The sequence below is a fragment of the Carcharhinus amblyrhynchos genome, chromosome 2, assembly GCF_965287045.1.
Source record: "Carcharhinus amblyrhynchos chromosome 2, sCarAmb.v2.hapA, whole genome shotgun sequence".
Lineage (NCBI taxonomy): Eukaryota > Metazoa > Chordata > Chondrichthyes > Carcharhiniformes > Carcharhinidae > Carcharhinus > Carcharhinus amblyrhynchos.
This window is the reverse complement of record NC_137325.1, coordinates 64,634,210-64,654,859: the sequence shown is the minus strand read 5'-3', so window position 1 is coordinate 64,654,859 and position 20,650 is coordinate 64,634,210. Positions and strand designations below refer to the sequence as shown.

Below are 20,650 nucleotides of genomic sequence, written 5' to 3'. Positions count from 1 at the left end.
AAAAGTTGAGGGGGCAAAGAAAATATATCCCAGATCTTATACCTTCATTTGTTCAGGCTGGGACTAAAAATGTGTTTTTTTTTTAAATTTCTCTAGGATTAAAAATGATCCCTCCAAGTGTGGAAGAGGATGGCTGGCAAAGCAGCACTGATTTCCCATCCCCAGTTGCTCTGAAGTGATAGTGTGATTTCTCAAGAAACTACTGTACACCTTGGGGACAATACTGCTTCCACAATTGTGGTAAGTAGGAAATTCCAGGATGTTTTTAATTGAAACTGCACTGAAATGAAACTAAATTATGTTGTGTTACATTTTGGAAGTGTGTAAATCCAGTGCCCATTCATCATTTTGAAAAATGGCCAATATAACCGGAAAGATTTTTTTAAAGATTAAAATGAGTGACAACTTAATTCAGTATTACACTGTCAAAAAATGAGTAATGTTTATTGGAAACAAATTAGGAATTATAAATCAAATTTTAAATTTGGTACAGGACAGGTTCCCCAACTGGACAGGTAAAAAGATTCAAACTCTAGTTCAAGACCCCCAGCTCATATTTGGCTCAAATTGGTGTTAGCGGACACAGCAAAGTAAAAAAGCAGCAAAATAAGTTAAGGGAATTTCAAAGAGACCGAGAATTCCAGGTAAGGAGGCTGGTGGCTATCTACCAAGACAAGAGCATAACTAAATTCCAAACCATTGTTCACGTTCAGCTGAGCTGCAATTTGCTCATCCTTCAAGGCAAAGATAACCATATTCATCATTCTGATATTTGACAGTTCCAGGGAGTACACAGATAACTGCTACAGCAGATCTGTGGCCAGAAGGTTCTGCCACAAATAGTACAGGACACTGCAAACAGTTTTGGATGAGTTGCTGGCTCAGAATTTTCCCTCCGCCTCAGATGTGCGCTTAAGCTTTGGAGGCCACACAGTTTTACATTTGGTTGCAAGAGATGCAGCAACCCTGCACAATTGATTCCAAGATTTGAAGCTGATATTAAATCTACCAAGCCAAGCCGTCAGTGCCCTTGTAACACTTCCTTTGACCACCATGAGTGCGCACTCCAGACACTACTTCTCCACAGAAGATTTGCTTTGGTGAGTATCTGGCATTCTGGTCACATGACCAGCCTAACTCAGTTGTGGTTTTCTCAATATGATGTAAATGCGGAGCATGCCAGCTCAGATGAGCACATCATTCTCTGCTATTTTGTCCTGCCATCTAATCTTCAGAAGCTATTGAAGGCAGCTTAACGAAAGTTGCTGAGCTTCTTGGCGCGGCATGGGTACATAATCTAATTCTCAAATGCTTCAGTTGGGGCTATTGTTATAGATGTTGGGATGAATCTTCTGAGGAATACATCCATGAGCATTATGTCAGATCATCAACTACTGATTAATTTCTCAGTGAAGCCAAAATGCGCTCTTACCTTCCAAAAGCCCTCGCAGATGTCTATCAAAAACCTTGCTCAAGACAAACATGCTATATAGACTAGCGTTCTGTTTTTGGTATTTCTCTTGCAATACATAGATGGACAATCAAGACATCTTTTTATTCATGCAGGATGATACCTTGCTCCCATGCAAGTTCAGTAAACTTCTTGAACAGGCATTCACCTCCAGTCTTGTAGTTGGGATCGTAACAACGTGTGGAACTTTGCCACCAGCCAGGAATTTGATTGCATTTGTTGTTTCTAACAATGTGGGTGGGTGGGTCAAGGGAGCACTTACAGCCAACTGATCACTTTTTTGTTGATAGAAGGCAGCTAATTGAGGATGGGGTTAAAATGCACTGCCAATTATTTTAGATTTGGGTTTTCTCGCTGAGCAGTGTTAACTCATCAGCAGAGGATTGGTGAAGAACTATTAGGTTAGGATATCTTGACAGATTTAGGAGCATTGTGGAATCTCTTCAGCTTTTGTGGTCTACATAGGACCAAAGTCCCTACTCAGATGATGTGAAAGATCATCTAGCACTATACAGAATTGTACAGTGGATTTCTCAGTGTCCTGATGAGCATTTATTCTTTAATGGATACCAGAAAATAATTACCTGACTGTTAATTTTATTTGTTGTGGAATCTTGTTTTGTCCAAAGTTGCCGCTGCATGTGGCTACTTTAGAGTGATTACATTTTCACAGTCGTGAAATATTCTGAAACTGAAGGGCATTATGAAAAATGCTTTTTCCTTGCAACATTTTACAGCAAATTAAAAACACTACAAACAAACCAAAATAGATGTTGTTATCACCACATGCAGATGAACAGGGAAACTTTACCCAATCTTGTGTTTGAAAAATCATCTTTGAGGAAATCTATTTAGTTAGAAGTCAGACAACATTCAGATTAGAAAACTGGGAAATCAGTAGGGAAAAGCAATTAAAACTCAAATTATATGATTAAACCTCAGGCTCATTTACTTCTGCAACAGATAATGCTCTTTAAAAAAACTCCAATTTTCCCGTTGCAATTGCTAAACAACTTTGTCCCAATTAGTTCAATTTATATTTTAATTGCATACAATTCTTCTTCTAAAGAAATTCAGGCAATTTAATATAAACACCATCTATACTATTAGCAATGTCATGCAAAGATGCATTTAATTCAGGGTTATGGTTTCTCACCTCTCCTGCAATGTCTCAAAAAATAAAAATGTTTTCAACTATTTAAATAACTAGGAATGATGGCACCTGTTTCACCACTCTTAAATTCAAGGCTTAAAACAATAGAATCCAAAGAGTTCCTACAATACTCTTAGAACTTAAATGCAAGCTCACCACACTGATTTCTCCAACTCAACTCCAACTAGGCAATTTATCCTGGGGCTTGTGATTGCTCTGAAATTCTGGTCAACTTCTTAAATGAAGATCCATCCAAATTAGCAGTAGGCCACACAATTCTTCGAGCCTGCCCTGTCACTCTAAAGGTTTTGATCAAATCACCTCTTACAGTAAACTTTAGTGGGTACAAGGCTAGCCTCTGCAAACTTTCCTCCTAGGATAACCCACCAATTTCTGGTATTAAGTCTAGTAAACCTTCTGAACTGCTTCTGAAGCACCTACATCTTTCTGTAAATAAGGAGACCAATACTGCACACAATACTCCAGATACGGTCTCATCAATGCCCTGTCAAACTGAAGCATTACCTCTCTACTTTTGTAATCAGTTCCTCTCTCGATGTTTTCTTAGCATTCATAATTACTTGCTGTATCTGGATGCCAGCCTTTTGTGATTCATACACTCAGATGCGTAGAGCACATCAAAGCTCTGCAATCTTTGACTATTTAAATAACAAGCTTTTTTTTTATGCTTCCTGCCAAGATGGACAAGTTCACATTGGTCAGATTACACTCCATTTGCCAGACATTTGCCCACTGAACCTACCATCTTTTGTAGTCTACTTACATCCTCTTCACAATTTAACGTTGTACCTATCTTTATGTCATCAGCAAATTTAGCAATCATTCCTTCAGTCCTTTCATCCAAGTAATTTAAATTGTAAAGCGTTGAGACCCCAACACTGATCCCTGTTTTATACCACTCATCACATCTCGCCAAGCATAAAAACCCATTTAGGCCAACTGTTCATGTGCTAGCCCAATCTTCTATCAATGCTATCCCCTACATAAACCTAAGCACAGTACATTCATCAGCTCCCCTTTATCTACAGCATATGCAACCCCTTTAATTGACACCAATAGATTGATTAAACATGATCCCCCTTGCTTCAAACCATGTTGACTATGCCTGGCGATCTTGAATTTTTCTGAGTTCCCTGCTCTGGCTTCTAACATTTTCCCTATGACAGGTGTTAGGTTAACTGGCTTGTAGTTTCCAACATTCTGTCTCCCTTTTTGACTAAAGGGAATCATACTTGCTATTTTACAATCTAATGGAACTTTCCCTGATTGGAAGAATTTTGAAAAGATTAAAACCAATGTGTTAGATGTCACATTAGCCATTTCTTTCAAGACCTATGGGTGAAGTCCATCTGGACCATAGACCAACGATTTGCTAAATACCATTTCCCTGGTGATTGTAATTTTTGAGTCCCTTCCTCCCTTCCATTTACAGACTTAGCGCTATTTCTGGTCTATAACATGCACCCTCTAAGCAAAGGCCGATGCAAAATAATTGCTCAAATCATCCATCATCTTTGCAATCAGCCTCACCTTTTACGAATCATTCAGAAATTCTCATTTTTGATCAAATCTTATCTGAGCATGTTAGTTCCATCTTTTCCTATTGCTTTGCCTCCATAGTATCCTTTTTACCTCTAGTGCAGCAAGACATCTTTAGGTTCCTAATGTTACTCAATCCCTAACCAAGCTCATCACTACTACTCTTCAACCTCTACGCCTCTGGTTTAACATCCTCTTCAGTAAGCCCACAGCTAATTTCTGTGCCTCTTTGGCATTCAAAGGACTTACTATGGCACCAGTTCCTTGTGAGTAACACTCCCAAATGCCTCAGTTTTCTATCACCAACTGCCCAACTCAGTGACTGGTTTAAAAGCAATCCGTTCCCTCCAATCCCCCCACCCCCCACTCAGTGTCAGGAAACATTTGTGCCTCAGCATTTCCCTCCAAAGTATTCATTAAAAAGTATCCATCTCTGTGAGTGATTACCAACATTGGGACTTGACGCTCAGATGGTGACAGCTCACCTCGTACTGAAACCTAAAGATAACAGCATTTGCCTTGCAAAATAATGTAACCAGCTGTAATGTCACAAACAGATTCAAAGTATGTCTCTGCGCATGCACCTCTAGTTAAACCTGAAAAGGAATCCAGAAAGCAAAGAACTGCTTAAAAACGGTAGCTGTTAACATTTTCAATTACTGTGGATCATTAAGAAAATTGGTCACTATTCAATGTATTGGTGGTAATCTTGCCTTCAAAGTTAAATTTACTCTGATATACTCTCTAAAAATTCTAGACATCCTAGCCAAAATCCCAAGAATGCACTTAAAACAAGATGGCCCTGTTGTTTGCGCTTGAATTCATGTCCAAGCATCATGTTATTTGCTTGGAATTTGCTGCCTCCCCAGAACGAGAGGAGTGCAATGTCCATGTAGATCCAGATTTTTCTCCCAGAATTTTTCTGGTGTTAGCAGATCAACATATTGTTTGCCAGTATTAGGAAAATCACAATTAGAATCACACTCGAAAGGGAGCCAGTGGACATGGTTAATTTGGACTTTCAAAAGGCTTTGACAACATTCCACATAAGAGATGAGTATGTAAAATTTAAGTGCATGGGACTGGGCGTAGTGTATTGAGATGGATAGAACATGGATAGACAGGAAACAATGATTAGGAATAAATGGGCGTTTTTCCAAACAGCAGCAGTGACATGTGGGGTACTGCAGGGATCAGTCCTTAGCACCCAAGTTATTCAGAAATGGAACCAAGTGCAACATTTCCAAATTTGCAGATGACAAATGGGTGGGTGAGCTGCGAGGAGCTGTGATTTGGACAGACTGAGTGAATGGACAAATGCACAACAGATGAAGTATAATGTGAATAAATGTGAAGTTATCCACTTTGATAGCGAAGACAAAGTGGAAGATTATCTGACTGACTAAAAAAAAATTGAGGGGGGGGAAAATGTGCAACAAGACCTGGGTGCACCAATTCCTAAAAAGGTAAGCATGCAGCTGCAGCGGACACGAAAGGTGGTAAATGATATGTTGGCCTTCATTGCAAGAGGATCCGAGTGCAGGTGCAGGGATGTCCTGCTTAGTTACACAGGGCCTTGGCGAGGGAGAGCAACGAACGTTTACCAGACTGATTCCTGGGATGGCGGGATTGACAAACAAGGAGAGCTAGAGTCAGTTACTATTATACTTGCTGGAGTTTAGAGAATGAGGGAGAAATTGCATAGAAACCTATAAAAAACTTTAAAATAACTGTCAGCTAGTTGTCAGCTTATGGAATTCGCTATGACAAAGCAGTTGAGGCTAAAACACCATTTTCAAAGAGGTACATATAGCTTTTGGGTGAAAGGGATCAAAAGGATGGGGGGGTGCGGACAGAGTTCAAGCAATTGAGTTGGAGTTTAGCCATGATCACAATGGCAGAGCAGGCAAAAGGGCCAAATGGCCTAATTCTGCTTCTATTTTTTATGTTTCTAGAGATAGGCAAGACACTGATTACAGTGGCCATCATCTTTCTTTGAACCAGAGTGTTTGATACAAGGTGTGACTTTCAGGTAAATCCTTGAAAAGGAAATTGCAAGATCCCATTCCCGAATATCCTTCAATAATTCGAGACACTTATAGTGCAATTAATTCAGGAGATTCATCAGCCGAGTGGTTCAAAACAAAAAGTATCAACATCTTGAGTGAAATATTGTGCTCATTTCCTACATTCATATGTTCAGAACAAAACAAAAATTGCTGCTGCCTCATTCATTAAAACATCAATTTTACAGCACAATCCAACGTAAAGATGTACATCACCTTCAGCAGTTTAAAAGGAAAAGATGAGTGCCTCCAACCTTCTGAATTTGCCCATTTAGCTTATGCCACTCTGATGTTTGGCTTTGTACAAACAGCATCTATCGCTTAGCTACTTATATTTTAGCCAACACATTACTTTCAAATTATTTGCACATTACCTGCATATTAAATTAAATATAGAATGCCAAGTCTGGTGACTAAAAGCAAGAAGTACCCTTTAACCATGTGATCATTGATAATGCAGTGTGAATCAACAGTTCTGATCCAGAATTGAATAATTTAAACTATGGAGTTGCATTCTTCCAGTTGGCAAATTGAAATGGCAATTTAAAAACAAACTTTTTCTTTATGAATTTTTCTCTCTCTCTATCCAATTTCTTTCTGCGTCTGTTTTGACCCCAAATCACCACCACCTAATTTGTCTCTTTCTCAATGGGTAAACCTTTGGTTCAGAAACATAATGTTGGCCCCATCATTCACTGAGATCCTACATGCCTGTCTCACTGTTACCAGCCTGTACTTTCAGCAAGTTACAATACAAAAGAAGAGCTGAAGAGTACGGAAGTCTAGCGAGATGCCCTGTTCCAGCAATATCTATCTGGCCAATTAAGTTTTTTTTCCTCCCCTCCCTTCATTGATATCCAATGACAATTAGATGAAACTAGAGTGGATAGCTGTTTTGCATTTTGCAAATTATTTTAGGATCATCTTACATGATCATTGTAAATGGGTAAATTAAATTACAAAAGCAAGGCTGTGCAGGTGAACCATGAAGGATAAGTGAATGTCAGACCATTTTTGTTGACATAAGAGTTCAATAAACCTATCACACTAAAATAAGTTCAATTTATGCAGGTTATATATTTTTAACGTGAAGATAGTTCTATCATTACAACATCTTCAGCAGGAAAGCAGGTCAGGCAAACAGTGCTGTGCATAGCAGACTAAAAATAGTCACTTACAGCTAGTTGCTGGCCCCCTGAAGCAATGCTCGATACCTCATACACATCACAGAAATTTGGATAGCTCTAAATCAAAGAAAATGGGCATTTAAGTAACTTCAGTTTCTGCTCAGAACTTCAATTCAGCTTTCTACTACAGATGCCAAATCAAAAACAGTGAAGATATGAAATAGAAATTTTACGTGTTTCACTATCAAAAAATGTTAACAGCCAAAATGAAAGTACAAATATACAAGGATATCGTGTACAAATTACAAACAGTACGTTACATTTTATAGCAGAAATTATCAAAAAGGAACAAAGCATACAGACAACAGGATAGTTTCCACATCAGGTGTAAATTGGTGAAGTGCTCATTTTGAAAGTGGTTTGCCCCACCTCCCCCCAGCTTTAAAACAATTTAATAAATCTAGGAATATATTGTGGAATGATCAAAAAAAGCATGGTAACTAGGCAGTTTGATTAATAGAGCGTTTGCTCATGGAAAAAATAAGCTTTGCTAAAAATCAGTGTCAATCACCCATCTGTGGGTAAATAGATTTTTTTCCTAATGCTGTAGGATTTACAGAACTGCTCCTCACTATACGAGGGCACACCAGTTCCATTCTAGTGAATTAGAAAGTTTTAAAAGATTCCTAGTGTCCTTGTACCTAAACAAAAATTAATTTTTAGCTTCTCTCCTAGAGGCTGAAAATTAACCCAGCTAGTAGAAAATTTCAAATGGTGGTTGCAGTAGTCCAGGAAGGAGAAAAGTGGGGCAGTTGGTCAGCTTCTAATGCCATTAAAACTAGTGCAAATGACAGCAGGAATCCAAGTTGTGCTGAAAGTGATCAGCACATAAAATTTTATAATCTTTCGTCAATTTAAGGCAAAACGTGCTCAAAAACAGAATCAGTGCAATCAAGCAGAAAATTCAGGCCAACAAATCTGGAGGATCAAATATCCCAGCTGTACAGCATATGGAATAAATGTATTTGACACACACACACCACCTCTAATGTTCAGCAAGATCTAAATTGAAGACGACAACAAATTGGTGTCGGTATTAAATCAGATGCAGGTAGAAAAAAAATAGCAATCCTATGCTGATGAAAGTAATTTACATGTACTGAGCCCAGTCCATAGCTGCATCAGTATAGGAGTGAAAATGTTCAATTGAATCAATTACAGTGGAACATATATAGGACCTTAACATGACCAATAAAGAACTTCAAAATGAATAGTTTACTGAGCCTTTACATACTGTGCACCTAATTTTATACAAACTGGCTTCAAATTTGTGGTGAGGAAATTATTGCAAAGGAGATCTTTCAAACCAATGGCTTTAAATGTGCATATATTTAAAATTATTTTTGCATGAAGTTCAAAGTTACCTTGCAATAGTGTTCTTCTACAACCATAGCTCTCAAAAACATTTGACGTTCCATGAACAATTTATGGGAACATAATCAGGATGAAAACAGCTGGAATTTATACATTGAGGAAAGGCTGTGTTTACTGCCAACATCATGCATGCGCAGTTTGTGTGTTACTCTATGACATCGTGAGTGGCAGTGACCAGGAACAAAGATGGTGCTGCTCAAAGCATCTCAGCTCAGTTTTAGGTGGCTGCATTCTCATATCCACCCCTAATAGCATAATGTTAACACAATAGCCCTAGATCCACTAAACAAAAAAAAAACACCAAATGCAACTATTTGAATATGTATTCAAGTAAAACTAAATTTGTAGAGGAAGCACTAATGTTGCTGCAAGTTGTCGGAGATGAAAGTCTGCTTTGCGATTGCCTCCAAGCAGGAGTGCTCTGTGCAAAATGTTATGAGCTCATGCAGAAAGTGGCTGCAGTTAAGTAGGTTTTCAATTAATCCCAGCAAATGGTAAAAAGATAAACTTCCTTGATGGAGCTATTAATACCATACAGTTACGCAAGAGTGTACTTACGTAATGAGAGATGTTATTGCTGCACGCGCAGACTGGGGTTGGGCACAGCAGAGTGACATCGGTTTTCTGCACAGTGCAGACCAGTGCACATACATACAGCTATCAGTGGCCATTTTGTACAGCTATCTTATGTTGGCAGGAGAGTGTGTGTGTGGAGAAAAATATAATTTTTTTTTACTTTGATTTGGCTGTTGTACCCTCAAATCTTAGTAATGCAGGAGTTAACATTCAGCTTAACCAGAAAGTTGCACCTAGCAAATCCTTCACTTGTACATTTTCCTTATTGGAAATCACAAATAATTAAACTGTAATTCATGCTGTTCATGGCCTAACTCTTTAATACAAATATAAGAAATGGAGGAAAATCTGCATAGTACAAGTATTAAAAGGTGATTAATACTATGTAGATATATTTCTGGAAATAGTTCTCAACAATTTCAGGAAATTATTGCTTAAATGACCATTTAGTGAACTTTAGTTTTCAAGATTTGATAATCTAATGCCAGCCACATTCAACAGCCCTGTAGCTATGAGATGGAACCACTGTCAAAAGTCATTGGGGTAAACCAAACATATCAACTTTAATATAGAGTGCAGCATAATTGCAGTAATTAGAAATAATCAAATCCAACTTCATAGGGACCTATGAAAAGATACCAACCCAAGGAATTTACAAGCATTGCTATGTCAGAGATAGGAGACAGCAACTACAGGATAACCAATACTTACAGGGTACCGCTAGACCCATGACACTGGGTCATTGTATCACTTATCAAGTTTCAGCCGGAACATGACTTGCAATCAAATGTAAAACAATATGGATTGCTGACACAGGTATTGATTGCATCTCTTTTTGTTTAATGTTAGTGGGATTTGTTTAATGGGAACACCAATTTAGCTCTTGTGCAGTCACACAAAACTTGAAGTGCTGTTAGTTCACCTCATAACATGCAAGCTACCAAACTATCAACAGTATACAATACAGCCTAGGTCTTTTTATGAATATAATCAGGGGCACTTGAGTATTACAGACCAAAGTTTAGCAGTGATTCACAAGGCTCTTGCATGACAGGCTGTACAACCTTGTTACCTCTCTTTTCTCTATTTATTCATGGGATGTGGGTGTTGCTGGCTGGGCCAGTATGTACTGCCCCACGTGAGGGCGTTTAATGAGTCAACCACATTGAAGCAGGGCTGGAGACACATAGGCCAGACCAGTAAGGGCAACAGATTTCCTTTCCTTATGGATATCAGTGAATCAGATGGGATTTTACAACGACCGATGATTTGTTTCTCATCATTAGGATTTTGGAGCACTCAGTTAACAGATTGTGAAGGTCAGGAATTTGGTGCAACTAGGAATTTTCAGGTTTTAAGTATTTCTCAAGGTGAAAGCTATTTATGGATGGCACAGTGGTTAGCACTGCTGTCTCGGCGCCAGGAACCCAGGTTCAATTCTGGCCTTGGGTCACTGTCTGTGAGAAGTTTGCATTTTCTTCCTGTGTCTGCTCTAGTTTCCTCCCACAGTCCAAAGATGTGTGAGTTAGATGGATTGTCCATGCTAAATTGCCCCCCAGTGTCAGGGAGATTAGAAGGGTAAATATGTGCAGTTATGGGGCCAGGGCCTGGGTGGGATTGTTGTCGGTGCAGGCCCAATGGGCTGAAGGGCCTCCTCCTGCACTGTAGGGATTCCATGATTCTAACTTAAATAACTGCAAAATTGGTTGAAAGCTAGTTAAGAAAATAAATAACATATGCTTTCATGTTTCGTAAATGCAAGTTAGCTGGTCACAGAAGGGCAGGTGGTATGCTCTAACTGCTGCATTTGAGTTAGTGGAGTGCATTTTGGTCCCAGATGACCATATATGTAGTAGGTGTCTGCAGCTTTGGGTTCAAGAATTGCTGGGGTTTGCGCTGCAGACTTTGCTATGGCATCAGAAGGGCAAAGAGTTACGCAGACTCTTTGTTCCAAGAGGCAGTCACTTCCATCGGATTAAGTAGAGTTTTAGAGTTGGTCAATGAAGATGGACAGAGACAGGGTTGCATGGCTGAGTCAAACAGGTACAGGGATCCAGGAAGTAGTAATGGACAAACTTCAGCCTCTAACTTACAAGTATGAAGACATGGACTGCAGGGTAGATGGCCAAACAGAACACCATACTGCAGTAGGCCATTCATGTGTCAATGACAGTTAGAATTAGGAATGACGTTGAATGTACTGAGAAAAAAAAAGATAAATAAAAGGCAGAAGTAAAATCTATAGGTTGCTATCTGAGCCACATGTCGATTGGCATACAAGTAAACAGATTAAAAAGTTAATGTGGCTGAAGTGGTGTGGGAGACAGAAGTTTTACTTCACCTGAGTAGTACCCAGAAGAACTGTGCCATTGGACTGGCTCTATTTAAGCTGGGCTAGTACTAACTTCCCGGCGACTTGAACAACTAGGGCAGTAAACAGGGTATTAAAACTAATAAAGGAAATACAGGAAAGGACAAATTCAAAAACAGCAAGGAAATTTTATGGTTCTAGCACAGATTAGTGTTTTGGGTAAAACACACAATGGTCCAGGAAAGGGAAGAGAGTGCAGTAAAGTTGTATCTATCTTCACTGTAGAAGATAACAATTGTGAACTTGCTTATCTCAGGGCAGAGGCTGAATGCCAGGAGATGCCATCAATGACTGGTTTGGGTTCTATCGCCATGCACACCCCTTTGATTGTTTTTCGGCAGACAATCACAAGGTGTAGAGAGTAAGTCTGGTTTCTCTGGAGAGAAACACACCAGTTTTCTCACCAGAAACACTTGCATTTTAAGTAAGATTTCACCCTATAATACATCTAAACATGGTCTAATGATCTCCCATCATCTGTTTCTGCTTCAAATGATTAGTCTCCAGTTGTGTATCCAATACATGGGACATAATTTTAAAATTTACTAGGTTATCTCCTCAATATTCTTGCATTCTAAATCAACCTTTTCCCCATTGCAAAAAACATGAAGTATTTCCAACTTCAATTTTCTACATTAACTTTCACTTACTATGGCATTAAATCTAAACATTCAACATCTACTTCCACAACACCTGACATTCCTGCAAGTTTTAAATAAAAATGCAAAATAATGACATTTTTCACAACTTAAAAAATAGCCAAGGAAGCTTCCAGGGCCAACTCCCCAAGACTGTTAGCTACATTCATCTACACAAATGGTAAGAATGCAATTGTCCTCAGCATTATTACATATGGCAATAAAATCTGTCTGGATTCCTGCTCTTGATCATAATTTTTCCAATGCTTAATTAGAGGTATTAGTGGTCATTGATAAAGGGAACTCAGATCTCCAGCAAATACAATATCATTGAAAACTGTTTTGAAGACCCTTTTTTTGAGAAAAACCCATTCTCCATGGCACAGCTGCAGTAATATTTACAAATTAACCTTCCATCATATTTTTATTCAAAGAATGCATTCCTATTCCTCCTTGTCCTTAATTCTACCATTCAGAATGTTCTGCACAAATCCTCAAAATGAAGATTAGCTGCCGATTCATCCCATTGCTGTTTGTGGGAAGTTGTCAGCATTGACAGCTGCCTCATCTCCTATGAAATAGTTACTGAACTTCAAAACTAACCAACCTGATAAGGCACCATACAAATATCTATCCCTGCTCAACAGCAGCGACAAAGCTGCAAGTTTTAATATACTTTTAAACATTCATAAGATACTGGAAATAATTGGGTCTTTTTTTTCAGTTCTCTGCCCAAAAGTATGTCCGAATCACAGTGCTGCAATCTCCACTAGGGGTCGCACAAGGAGACAAATTCCAAATTGACCCCAGCTGAAACTGGAATCAAACCACACGCTGTTGGCACCAATCTGATCTACCAGGGCTGTCGAGCCAAACAGCCTCAATAGGAATGCGAGCTGCGGAGCGAATATACATTTTTACATTAAATATTCTAGTTTGGAACTACGAATAATGACAAATGCCATAATTTTCTTTCCATCACACGGCTGACCAAGAGACTCTCCCGCTTTGACCACCTGCCATTGGCATAAGTTGGCAGGATTTGCAGATTGGTATTCAACTTGTTTGGCTGCATTATGAATGCATGTTCTTTGGCCTCATTTGTGGAATGGGACTCGAAACCAAGGCTTTTCGCTCAGAGGCAGGGATGCCATTCACTGTGCCATAAGACTTCAGATTGGGTTGTCCTAGGATTAACAGACTTCCATTTATTTCGGTACATCTCCACAGATGATTCATTGGGAGCTAAAGATATAAAAATATGCTTTTGTCTGTAGGTGTAAAATGCATACAAATCTCAAACTATCATGGAGCTTAATCAGGTGCATGCTTCAGATGTCTGTGTGGACTTTCCATATTCTTGTGTCTGTGTAGGTTTCCTCCGGCTGCTCCATATTCTCCTTCAGTCCAAAATGAGCGGGTTAGGTAGATTGGCCATGCTAAAAATTGCCCCTTAAGAGTCCTGAGATATGTAGATTAGAGGGATTAGTGGGTAAATATGTAGGGATATGGGGGTAGGGTCTGGCTGGGATTGTGGTCGGTGCAGACTCGATGGGCCAAATGGCTTCTTTCTACACTGTAGGGTTTCTTTGGTTCTATGACTTCAGTACCTGTCATGACTCATCTTTATGACCATTGATGACTTGATAAGACTGTGAGCTATCTACATAGCATACCAGGCAAAATAATTCCCAGCAGTTAACAGCAAATTTATTTGTACCGATCTAACTAATTTTCTGGGCAGAACGCCAAACACTCAAAAGGACATGAAGTGCACCAGAGTGTCACATAAGATATTTTAATTGTGTTCTGGTTTTACATTTCAAGTGAATTAAATCATGGCTTGAGTTGCTTCCCATAATTTTAAATGATTCGAATACTTTGCAAGCGAGTCTACTGACAGTAGAAACAGGCCACGTGACTGTTACATCAGAAACGGTTTGTCCATATTCCCTTATTCCCCACTCGGAAAGACAGTGTGAAGAACAATTTAGTGCAGTGCCTCAACATTCGAGGTATTAAACTACTAATAGTTCTTTAAAGTTGGTCACAAATAACTGTAAATCGATATGATAAACTTACCTTCAAGAAATACAAAACTTGCAGTAATGGAACTAGCATTATCACAAAAGTCTAAGTCACAAATCACAAACTGTACCAATAAGCTGCAAGTACTCAGTTAACAAGAGTTTTACTTAATTTAAACTATTTAGCAAGAGCTTATGAAAGCAATACTCATAGTAAGTATCAGACATCAGAGTACACTCACCCCAAATGGAGTATAAGCAGGAGGTACAGAAGGTGGTGGCAGTACAGGTGAAGATTGAGGAAACAAGCCAAGAGCTTTCAGGTTTAGGCCAGGAATTAAATGTGCTTGAAGCTGCAAAAGTGAAATATTATGGCCAAAAATATTTTGACCAAAAGAAGTTACATTATTCAATCTTATACACACAGCTAAACACAAAAATATGGTCAAGAAGTTAGCTTTCCTTAAAGCATCGAATTGTGTGTTGAAAGATTGGACAATTTTTTTGTTGCCAAGCAAAAGATCAATATCATTTGTATAGCACCTTCAAAGACAGTAAAACGTCACAAGGCTCTTTGGATAGCTAGTTTGCTCTTACACAAGTTACAGCAGAATATCCCGAATTGTTACATATCACATTACTGAATTAGCAATGCAAATCCCCTTGCAGTTAACTATACATTTTGCACCAGGTCTGTGCTTAGCACTTGGAAATCATGTCACATCATTGAACTACAAGAAGCTACCTCTTTTTCCACACCTCAAAATCCATTATTTGAGAAATTACTCCACTAGTACTGAATTGTCAGCTATGTATTATGGAATGCTTATTGCAATTGGTAAGGAACTTTTGCTTACTTAGTTTGAATGCAGTACTTATTTAAAATGTGTCCTACTCTGGTTTACTGAACAATTAGCATGAAAGTTTGTGCTATTTGTTGGGCCTATTCTAAAGTAGATTTTGAAGATGTAATGGCTTTCTCAATATAATGAAACTGTTACTAGATCAGCATTCCTTGGTAAAGCGAAGAAGTTATTCAATTTAGTTTAAGATGGCCATAAAATTTTCAAAGAAAACTAGGAGTTTTAACTCACCATGTCTGTCAGGATGGTAAAAAGGGAAAACTCAATATCACTCTTTCAGGCCTACAGAACATAGCTACAATTGGACTCATTAACAATGGCTGTGCAGAAGTCTAACAGCTGAATGTGTTGGCAGGAAAGAGATAAAATCCTGAGCTGAGAACAAAATAGTTTTCTGGCTTGGGGAAAAGGCAACCAAGGAGAAAAATGCAAGGTGAAAAAAAAATAGAAGCATGAACTTAGCTTGGAGGGTATGTTGTACTGGCCATATGAGGGACCTGGCTATAACTAGATATGATCAGGAATTAAATGTTGATGACTACCGAAATCTTCCAAAAAAAAAACTGGAAAATGTAGCAGCAATTTTTCAAACATCCCACCAATGGAGTAATGTAGAAAACTCAATTCACCCAAATCTCAAACCTGGACAGCAAATGGAAAATTCGTGCTTTCCACAGCACTGTCCTTTCATTCTGGTTTCTTATTATTAATGGAAACAATTTTTCCCATCTACTCTGTCCAAACACCTCATCATTTTTGAATACCTCTATCAAATCTCCACTGCTCCAAAGAGAACAGTCCAACTTCTCCAATCTATCTTCATAACTGAAGTTCCTCACCCTTGGAGCCATTCTTGAGTCTTTTCTGAACCTTCTCAATGTCTTCACATCCTTCCTAAAGTATGATGCCTAGAACTGGATCCAATACTTCAGCTGAGGCCAAACTAGAGTTCTGTAGAAGTTTAACATAACTTCCTTGATTTTAAGCTAACCCCTATTAATAAAGGGTAGGAAGCTGTATGCTTTATTATACATGCTCCAGCTCCTTCCCATGATTTATGCACATTGATATTCAGGCCCACATGCACCATCTTTAGAATTGTACCCTTTACTTTACATTGTCTGTGCTCTTCCTACCAAAATTACTTCACCCGTCTCTGCATTAAGTTCATCTTTCACTTCTCACAGTTCACAACACTTCAAGTTTTGCAATATTCACAAATTTTTAAATTGTGCCTCATACCAGGTAGGCACAATATTTCACCACAAATATCTATTTGGTTCAATGCTCAGTTAAAGCTCTGTCAGAACTATTCAGCTTTAGACCTCATCACCACCTTAATCCAGACATGAATACTAGCACTGAATTAGAGGGAGTTGGAAGTAACTTCATTCACTAGAATGGGACGAAGAATGACAGCAAGCAAAGCTTAAACAAAGCAGAGGTTCACGTAGGTCAAGGAAACCTTCCTGGGTCTGAAGCGAAAGTACAGGAACGCTGGAACACTCAATAGTATCTTCAGCCCAAGCGTCTCCCCACCCCGCCCAGCCATCCACAAGATCTGAAATGGAATGGTTTGCTGTAGATCAGTGTTTAGCTTGATTCACAAATTCCTGATAATGATGTAATCTATGCCAACTTGCAGCAGGGGACAGTTGAAAGTCAGGAAGAGGCAGCTGGTCCCAGATAACTGGTTATTAGTTGGCATTTATGCAGCACAAATGTTATTTGTCACTTGTCCAAGTCTGGATGTTGTCCAGGTCCTGCCATAGGCTGGTACATGGTGTCATTATGAACAAGGCTGAATATGAATTGTCAGTAAACAGCCCTGATCCTGAACTGAAGGTCATTGCTGTAGCAATTGAAGAAAATTGAGTCAAGGATGCTGCCTTTTAAAAAAAAATCTAGCAGCAATGCCCTGGGGCTACGATAATTGGTACCCTGCCACCACAGCTGTCTTCTGTCAGGTATGATTCCAGCCATTGGCAGGCTTCCATAATGACCTCAGGTTTATGAGGGCTGCTTTATGTCATGTTTTCTACCTTACACTTACCCTTGGCTCTATGCTAATATTCAGCTGGTGTGCACACCTGGATCAAGACTGTGATAAGGTCTGTAGCAAAGTGAAAATCTGCTGGAAACCATAGAGTTATTCATAAATGGATGTCACTTGTTGGCACCACCATCGATTCCCCAGAGGCTGATACAAAAAGTGACAACTTTGATTTCTCCTGCTTTCTGTGGGCAATCTGTACCGGGACAAATTTCCATCATCATTTAAGGTTGACTCATCCACCAAAAGGTTTCAATGGGGAAAGACTACAGTTTAGAGCCCTCTTGCCAATACATAGTGAGGGCCTGGAATCAATGCAATATCCCATGTGTGTATAGGTCACAAAATGTTTCATGTGGACCGTAGTTCCCCAGAATTTAACCTAAGTTATGATATCTGGGTTGCACCTGAACTATAGCATTACAAATTTTATGAATAAAGCATAACAAAACAAAAAAATCAAATGTACGATGATAAACTCAGCTACACTTGGGTAGAATCGTAAAGGTGTTATTTTAGTTGACAAAATTTAATCAAGTTTGATTTCTGACAATATGAAGTGAACATAAGGATTACAAGAAATTCAACCTACAGATTACTGTAATTTGAAAAATTACTAATCCTCAAGAGACACAGCTCTGCAAAGACCAAGCAGATAGCAGTTTATGCAATAAAAGGGCATAGTCCATTTTATAGGAACTACTGAAAGATAATTGTTAACTATTCCAAATACAACCCTCAATTGGAATAACAGCACTGTATGAATAGCAAACATGCTGATTACTTACATTCATAGCAGCCATATCATTATCATAAGATTCTCTAATTTTCTTCATAATTTCTTCTTCAGCTTTGGAACATGCTTCAATACTGCTTTTTATTGTAATGGTCCTTTCTGGATTGCAAAGAGTCAAGTCTTGCAACCTGCAAATCCAACAAAATTACAAATTTTGTTAGGAGATCATCAATACAACGCACAGAAAACTGAAATCCAGAGCTCCAAAACTTACGGAGAAATTGTGATTTTAGTGTCTGTATCTTGCTCTATCTTTTTCAGGTTTCTTCCTTCTTTCCCAATGAGACGTCCAACAAAGTTGTTGTGTGCTAAAATCTTTAAAGGTATTTCTTCTGTGCTGCAATTATGTAAATAGGAGATTTAATCCCAGTTTGCAAATTTTTCAGATGGTGATTCATTTAATTTACCCAATTTTTTTTAAAACTTATTTTCAGGGCAAAAGTACTCTATAGTGATTTAGATTAAGACATTTAGACATTTACTTTGTTATTGCCTTTGTAGCTCACAGGGTAAGTGCAGCACAATTTATACCTAGTCATACAAACCCGAGGATCTCAGGTTCAATGCCAAGTTAGCTGACTCAACAGCAAAAGGTTGCCATATTTGGGTTTCGTGTAGGCTATGACTGTAGAGAGGAAGCTGTGGGTTTAGGTCTACAAGTGAGAAAGCAGATTAAGGACTTTGGGGGAGAAATGATTCAACCATCTATATTTAAAAGGATAAATAAATTAAACCCCAAAAGTGGATTTCCACAAATTCTACATGAAATACAGGCTCAAAGCTTAAAAAGTAAAGGTGCACATTTAGATTTCACTGCTTTAAGTTGTGGTGGAGAATTAATGGAATAGCCCTGGGAAGCAAGTAGCACTGAAAACTTTAGGGGAATGTTGTCTGTTTTGGGAATGGACAATTGAGATGTTAATTTTGAGAATGACCAAATGGACTTCAGAGAGCTACAATTTCCCCATCTGTCAATTGTTTCGAAAATTGTAATTTTGAAGAAAAGGGAGTGATATTCTGGCAACTTAAAAGTACCTGCCTGGTTTGTGGGTACAAACTAACTTATTTATATTATTAAGGATCTAAATGCAAAACGTTATTTGATATACGTACAACTTTGTATCCTGAGCTTCCTTCTGCATGATTTCCATTATCATCTTGCAAGCAGCTGAACACCCCTCTGGTGTTGAGTGAATACTTATTGGCTTCTCAGCAGCACCCGCATTATCTTTACGATGAATGTCAATCCTAATCACAAATGACAAATGCATGTTCAATGCTAAGAAACAAAATCCACTTCTATATTTTCTTTCCCTTTTTCAAAGGATTTCACAGCTTCCCCCAGTCTGTGCAATGGTCCTTATTACTGGATATATGAAGGTAGTTCTTTTGGGTCACTGAGCAGGAAATTTACCATCTTTATGGATTTAGGATTGGACAAGTACAAATTTGCACTTGTATGCAATCTGTGCTTTGGACTTAAAGTGTAAGTACAATGACTCAAATCCAGTTATCTGAACACCAGCCATGTCCAATCAGACACTTTAAATTGCTATGAAGAATTTTTATGATAAGTAAAATAACTTACTGACTTAATGGGCTAGGTGCTGCATTGGCACACAAATTTTGCACACTGGTCTTTTCCTGCACCACAAGTAAGAATCCCTTGATCCAACCCAACCCAAACATCCAACACAAAACTGGCAGGATCCAAAATCCAGCTGAGGCCTGGCCCAGAGGTCGCATGTAGCTATAATTGTGGCTCATTTGAATTTAGCAATCATTAGAATAATCCGTTTATCCCCCCCCCCCTTAAGCAAAACTCAAAACACAAATACAAACTGACAACTCAAATAAGGAACAAAGCTCTTCATAATAAAAAGTTGCAAGTGAAAAACTTACTTTGACTGTGTCTGTTTTGTGATATTCCGGATTGTTGCTCCTTCCTTCCCAATGATGGCACCTACAAACTGAGTTGGAACCATGATTCGCAAAGGAACATCAGACTGCTGCTGTTTCGGTCTAACTGTACCATTAGGGGACCCTTGTCGAGGCGGGCCTCGTTGTCCAAAACCACGTCGTGCTTGTGAAGGTAGCTGTTGTGAACTCTGACCAGCCATCTCATCAGGAATATAGGTTACTTTTAATGAGAAGTTCTCCAACATATAGCCATTAAGTTTTTCGATTGCCCTATTAAAAAAGGCAGCTATTAACACATGATTAGCATGTCATAAATTAGAAAGGGATTTCAATAAGATTAAGGGGGCAGCGATATAATAAAAAAGAGGCACCAACTCCCAAGCTCCTTCAACACCACACTACTATAGTAGTGTTATATTAGTGATAGCCAAAACATGCTGGAAAAAAATCAGAAAATTTTGTAAACAAGGTCAATCAGCATTTGGAAGAGTTTACACCACTGACCATTTATCAAAACTAGAGTTTGATCAGCTCAAAACACAATTGACTTAATTTAGTCCCATAAGCTTGTTCCATCATCGGTGAGGCAATCCAT

At 38.7% G+C, this 20,650-nt stretch overlaps 1 protein-coding gene across 5 annotated transcripts in view; it reads right to left on the bottom strand.

The window, feature by feature from the left end:
* Positions 1–20,650, bottom strand: part of LOC145355102 (insulin-like growth factor 2 mRNA-binding protein 3) — a 122,373-nt gene that overhangs the window by 22,024 nt on the left and 79,699 nt on the right. For 3 of the 5 annotated variants that reach the window (XM_080206979.1, XM_080206995.1, XM_080206986.1), the window contains 6 exons: positions 20,038–20,325; positions 19,249–19,383; positions 18,350–18,472; positions 18,128–18,263; positions 14,666–14,776; positions 7,429–7,494 (listed from right to left, as the gene is read on the bottom strand). In XM_080206979.1, the coding sequence (XP_080063105.1) occupies positions 7,429–7,494; positions 14,666–14,776; positions 18,128–18,263; positions 18,350–18,472; positions 19,249–19,383; positions 20,038–20,325 (859 nt within the window). The remainder of the gene's footprint in view (positions 1–7,428; positions 7,495–14,665; positions 14,777–18,127; positions 18,264–18,349; positions 18,473–19,248; positions 19,384–20,037; positions 20,326–20,650) is intronic. The other 2 variants (XM_080207005.1, XM_080207012.1) reach the window with 1 other exon arrangement.